Raw genomic sequence first — 6,135 nt, 5'->3', positions numbered from 1 at the left:
CCATTGTACTAATCCCTAAGGTTGACACCCCAACTCGGCTCACAGATTTCAGACCGATTAGCCTCTGTAATGTGATTTATAAGGTCATTGCCAAGTGCCTAGTGAACAGGCTACGACCTATGCTGGATGAGCTTGTATCCCCGGTGCAGAGCGCCTTTGTACCAGGGAGGCTAATCAGCGACAACGCTTTAATTGCCTTTGAGTGTTTTCATGCAATAAAACAGGAAAAGGATCCAGAGCGGAGTTTTTGTGCGTACAAGTTGGACTTATCGAAGGCATATGACAGAGTGGACTGGGTGTTCTTGGAGCGAATGATGCAACAATTGGGTTTCTCTCATCGGTGGGTGTCGTGGATAATGGAGTGTGTCACCTCGGTGAGATATAATGTGAAAATCAATGGAGCCCTCTCGGATTCGTTTGCGCCGTCCTGTGGGTTACGACAGGGAGACCCCATCTCGCCTTTCCTATTCCTTTTTGTCGCTGATGGTTTGGATGCTTTACTGAAACAGGAGATTGAAGCTACCCGTATCTCGCTGCTGCGTGTTTGCCCTCAAGCCCCGGGCATCTCCCACCTCTTATTCGCGGACGACACACTTTTGTTCTTCCGAGCTAATGCAGTGGAGGCTGCTCATGTGAGGGCCGTTCTTGAGAGGTATGCAACAGCGACCGGCCAGATTGTAAACGCGAACAAGTGTTCCATTATGTTTGGGCCAAGCTGTTCGGAGGTGAACAAACAGGAGGTGATGCACACTTTGGAGGTTGTCAATGCGAGCTTTGAAGAGAAGTACCTTGGTTTTCCTACTCCAAATGGCCGGTTATCTAAAGGGAAATTGAAGAGCGTTCAACAACAACTTACCAAGAGAATAATCCAATGGGGGGAGCTCATGTCTCAGGCGGGAAGAGAGGTCCTTATAAAGGCCGTAGCACAAGCCCTTCCGACGTTCCTTATGAGCATTTTCAAGTTCCCAAGAAGCACATGCGATGACCTTGCACGCATGATCCGTAGCTACTGGTGGGGTGCATACAGAGGGAAGAGGAAGACACACTGGAAGGCTTGGGATCACTTGCTGCGGCCAAAAGCTGCTGGTGGGATGGGTTTCAAGGATTTTAGGATGTTCAATCAAGCCTTGTTGGCAAGGCAAGCTTGGAGATTGTTGGTCAACCCTGAGAGTCTCTGTGCAAGAGTCTTGAAAGCACGTTACTATCCCAATGGACGGCTAGAGGACACGGTTTTCTCCACAAATGCATCACAAACTTGGCAGTCCATCGTCCATGGGTTGGAGCTTTTGAAACAAGGCCTGATTTGGCGTATTGGTAATGGCAGATCGGTTCGTATTTGGAGGGACCCTTGGATCCCTCACCCCACTGGTCGCCCTCCAATATAGCAACAAGGTAGATGTAGACTGCGAAGGGTCAGCGAATTACTTGATGAAACGGGTGCATGGCGGTCAGACTTACTGCAGCAGTACTTTTTGCCTGTTGACGTCCATCATATCATGAAGATAAAGGCCTCTCCACGGCTAGGCGATGACTTTATTGCATGGGGGGCTGAACGTACTGGTATCTTCACCGTACGTAGTGTGTACCGGCTGGCACTCGAGGACAAGTTGCGTCCCTCTTCAGTCGCGGCGAGCAGGGCACCGGACGGGCGACGTGCCGTCTGGGCATTTTTATGGAGGTGCCCTGCTCCTCCAAAGGTGCGTGTCTTTGGTTGGCGTGTGGCTACGAATGCTCTCGCAACTTGGGCAAATAAATTTGCACGCCAGATGGAGCTTACTGACGTGTGCCCTCTCTGTGGTCTCGAGCGCGAGGACACGTTTCATGTGTTTTGCAGGTGCCCAAGAGCTGTTGACATGTGGCAAGCCATGGCGCAAGTTTGGCGGATACCTGATGTTAAATCAATCCGCAATACAGGACCGGAGTGGTTCCTGAATCTCATCGCGGAGTGTGACGAGGGTGACCGCCTCAGAGTCCTCATGCTTATGTGGAGATGCTGGCACGTGCGTAACGAGATCCAACATGACAAGGCACCGCAACCCATGGAGGTGTCCCGACGGTTCCTTCAAAGCTACGTCACCTCACTGTTGGGGATCCAACAATACCCGGCCGGGGACTGGGACAAAGGAAAGATGGTCACTCAACTAGAGGGAGCGGAGCAGCCAATATCGCATGTGGACGTAAGCTGGAAGTCTCAGCGCAAGTGGAGCCCGCCTTCGGAAGGTTGGGCGAAGCTCAACGTGGATGGGTCATTCTCACACGAGGATGGAAGCGCCGGTGCCGGCATGATCTTGCGCGGGCATGACGGTGCCGTCATTTTCTCTGCATGCCGTTCGCTTCGGTCATGCCCGGACCCATTGCACGCTGAGTTGGCCGGGTGCACGGAGGGACTCGGCCTAGCTTTGCAGTGGACGGAGTTGCCGATTATCCTGGAGTGTGACAGTATGCAGGCCGTGCAGATGATCAAGGCAAAAGGACCGGATCGTTCCCAGCATGCGATGGTGGTCTCAGAAGTAAAGAGTCTTATGGGTACAAGGGAGTGTTGTGTTACTCACATCTCTAGAGAGCAAAATAATGTTAGTCATGTGTTAGCAAACTTCGGTTGAACGGAGAACCGTACTGTGGTCTGGCTCCGCTCTGGACCTGCTAATGTCCCTAGTCTGTGTAGGGATGAATTCATGTGCTCTTGAGTAATACAATCCTTTTACCCCCGAAAAAAAAAGTCCAAGGGTGCCTCGGGTTGGATACTCCAAGATCCATGTGAACGCCGACCTCTCGAGGTATGGTAGAGGAGGATCAACAACGGCGGTTTGCCTAGATGAGAATGGCAATTACCTGGGCAGCTCTTCGCTGGTAATCACACGAGTTTGTGATGCAGCAATGCTGGAAGCAATTGCATGTAGGGAGGGGCTCTCCTTGGCTGAGGACCTTCTTCTAAAACTTTTCATCATCACGTGTGACCCGAAACAGGTGGCCAATGATATCACCAGGGGCTCCAATGGCTTGTATGGCCCTAGCATCAAGGAGATCAAACTCAGGGCTCTTAGTTTCGATTGTAAATTTTTATTTGAAGGCCGTGATGCTAATATCGAAGCTCACAGTCTAGCTAGATTTTCGTTTTCCCTAGGACAAGGGCGCACTCGTGGTTGGTCCATCCCCATGATCCAAACGGTATCTCACATTCTATGGAGCTTGAGCAATAAATCGGACCTTTCCCTAAAAAAGGCTAATTTTTGTTTCCCCTATTTTTTTTCTTTTCTAACTTTCTGTTACAATTTGTATTAAACGATGTAACTTTGTTGATGAGCAGTAAACACAGCGAGGCTTTCGTGTTTTCTTTAAGCAAAAGCTTAGCGTGTAGCCTTCCAAGCCTGACGCATGGAACAAAGGAAAAAAATTGCTTGCAGCAGAAGGCAAGGCAGGTCCGATGGAAAAAAAAAGAAGAAGAAGGTGCACTCAAAGTTCAATCGTGTGCACGCAGGAGCGAGTGAGATACGCACGAAGGACATGTACGTGTCGCCTGCTATGTACTAGCCGGGTGATGTGTCACTGTGAGTCTGTGACATTGCAAGGAAGCATGCATGCACCTACAGCTCCGCTCCCGTGGTAATCTGGCAGTACGTGGCTGTTTCTGCATCGGTGCTCTCTTTGTTTTCTGGTAGTACATTTTGACAACACCAGCAATACGTACGTACGTGCATGCACGCGAGATTGTTTTGCAGTCGAAGCTACGCATGGCTACGTGTCGCGAGCTGCGCAGCCAGGGCACATGCCTCACAGACGAAAAAGAAAGGGGCATGGTAAAATATGCCGTACGATAGTGCAACCAAGCATGCATGCATGCACCTAGAGCTCAGCTGAGCTCTAGTCGTTACGTCGCTAACTGGCTGTACCGACGCTCTTTGTTTTTCTTTTGGTTTGTATATAATCATTTGACCGGGCCAGCTCGACTAAATATACCGCACGACACTGCAACAAGCATGCATGCACCTACAGCTCAGCTCTAGTCGTTACGTGGCTGACTGGCTGTACCGACGCTCTTTGTTTTCTTGGTTTAGTATCATTTGACCCGCCTCCACATCAGATGTCTTCTTGTGGGCATCTCAGATAACAAATCATACCTACCTTCTGTATTCATATAAAAAGTTGCTTTGCATATTTTTATACGGCTACTATAATTTACATGTCCAGTTCAGGTACTGTGCCCCAGTCTGCATCTGGTCATGACTACAATTTCTCTCTGTTTTTTTTTCCTTTCCGTTGTGTGGATAAGTTCTCAACTAATTAGAGCAACGCTTGACCTAATAGTGAAGAGCTAGCATGGAGGAAATTAAAGCCACGTAGCATCACAACTAGAAGAACATACACGCATACCAGTAACTAGAGACGCCAAGCAACTTTTTATATGAATACGCTACTAAGAGCATCTCCAATAGATGGTTCAAATTTTGACGGTCCAAAATCGGAGATGTAAAATTTGGACCGCCAAAAAGTGCGTTTTGGAGCTCCGAAAAAAGGCCAACTCCAACAGATGGTCCAAATTCATGGTCCAAAAGAGCAACTCCAATAGATGGTCCAAAACCGGCCAGCAGCCGCGCGGCTGCTGTTCAGCCGTTGTCCAGCCACTGTACAACCGCACATATTGCATAAAACATGTTTTAAAACAACATAAAAAAAAATTCATGTCCACAACATCAAATTATTACATAGTTCTTCAGATCCAGGAGATGAAATGCAACACAAATACAACATAGTTTTGCACAATACAACATAGTTTTGAACAAACAAATAATGAATCTATGCGGATCTTTCGCCATGCCATTTCCAATGCTCTTCCATCAAATCTTTCTGGAGTTGGTCATGCACATCGCTGTCTCTAATCTCGTTGTACACCTTCATGAAACGTCTGATGCGCTGTTCTTTTCGCATGGGGTTAACAGGAATGCCCATCAAGTGATAGAAGTTGTAATCTAAATCTTTTCCACGCTCGTTCTCAATGATCATGTTATGCATGATCACGCTAGCGGTCATGATGTACCAAAGGATCTTTTGATCCCAAAATCTAGCTGGTCCTCGCACAATAGCAAATTGGGATTGCAAAATCCCAAATGCCCTCTCAACATCTTTTCTAGCCGCCGCTTGTGCATTATGAAAGACTAGTTCTTTCTTACCTTGAGGTGTTGCAACCGGCTTGACGAATGTACTCCACCTCGGGTAGATCCCATCTGCAAGATAGTACCCATAGTTGTAGGTGCGGCCATTTGCTTCGAAGGTCACCGGTGGTGCTTCTCCATTTTCTAAGTTGGCAAAGAGAGGTGACCGGTCGAGCACGTTGATGTCGTTGCAAGAACCGGGCATACCAAAATATGCATGCCAAATCCATGTTTCATAATCAGCAACTGCCTCAAGAATGATAGTGGCATCCTTCCCACGACCCTTGAATTGTCCATGCCATGCTTTTGGACAATTCTTCCATTTCCAATGCATGCAATCTACAGACCCGAGCATACCTGGAAACCCTCGAGCTTTGTTCATCTCCAAAAGCCTCTGAGTGTCCTGAGCATTGGGTGCTCTCAAGTACTGTGGACCGAACACTTCTACCATAGTTATTGCAAATTGCTTGACATAGAAGATAGAAGTGCTCTCTGCCATCGCCAAGTTGTCATCAATGTAATCTGCCGGAACACCATATGCCATAATGCGCAAAGCGGCAGTGACCTTCTGCTCAATGCTATGGCCAAGCAACCCCGCACAGTTCCTTCTCTGCTCGAAGAGTGGGTTATGCTGCTTCACTTCATTGCAAATGCAAAAGAACAAGTCCTTCGACATTCTGAAACGGCGTCGAAAGTAATTCTCCGGAAAGACATGTGATGATGCAAAGTAGTTGCGCACCAACCGTTTGTGCGCATCAATCCATTCTCTCCGAATGAACGCACGACCATAAACGGAACCACCGTGCTTCGGTTTCTTCCTCTTGTGCATGGCCACTAGTATAGCAATCTCCTCTTCTTCATGGAAATCAAATTCCTCGTCGTCCGACGATGAATCATCCACGAAAGAGGAGTCAACCGAGCTCATCTACAATGCACACGACCACCATCAAACTTACTATCCAATCCCGAGTTAAATCATCAAGTT

The 6,135-nt window shown here is 48.1% G+C and overlaps 1 protein-coding gene across 1 annotated transcript; it reads left to right on the top strand.

Annotated features, from left to right (window-relative positions):
* The first annotated feature begins 1,766 nt into the window (after positions 1 to 1,766).
* Positions 1,767 to 2,603, top strand: LOC141026227 (uncharacterized). The gene has a single exon (XM_073502221.1). It carries the CDS (start codon positions 1,767 to 1,769, stop codon positions 2,601 to 2,603), a length of 837 nt encoding a protein of 278 aa, XP_073358322.1.
* Positions 2,604 to 6,135: the final 3,532 nt, after the last annotated feature.

Source organism: Aegilops tauschii, chromosome 6 (assembly GCF_002575655.3).
Source record: "Aegilops tauschii subsp. strangulata cultivar AL8/78 chromosome 6, Aet v6.0, whole genome shotgun sequence".
Lineage (NCBI taxonomy): Eukaryota > Viridiplantae > Streptophyta > Magnoliopsida > Poales > Poaceae > Aegilops > Aegilops tauschii.
Note: the sequence above shows the minus strand (reverse complement) of the source record. Positions and strands in the feature narration are given on the sequence as shown.

Excerpts from the sequence above, each read along its gene's own strand:
- LOC141026227 (XM_073502221.1), top strand. The coding sequence starts at position 1,767 with ATGGAGCTTACTGACGTGTGCCCTCTCTGTGGTCTCGAGCGCGAGGAC.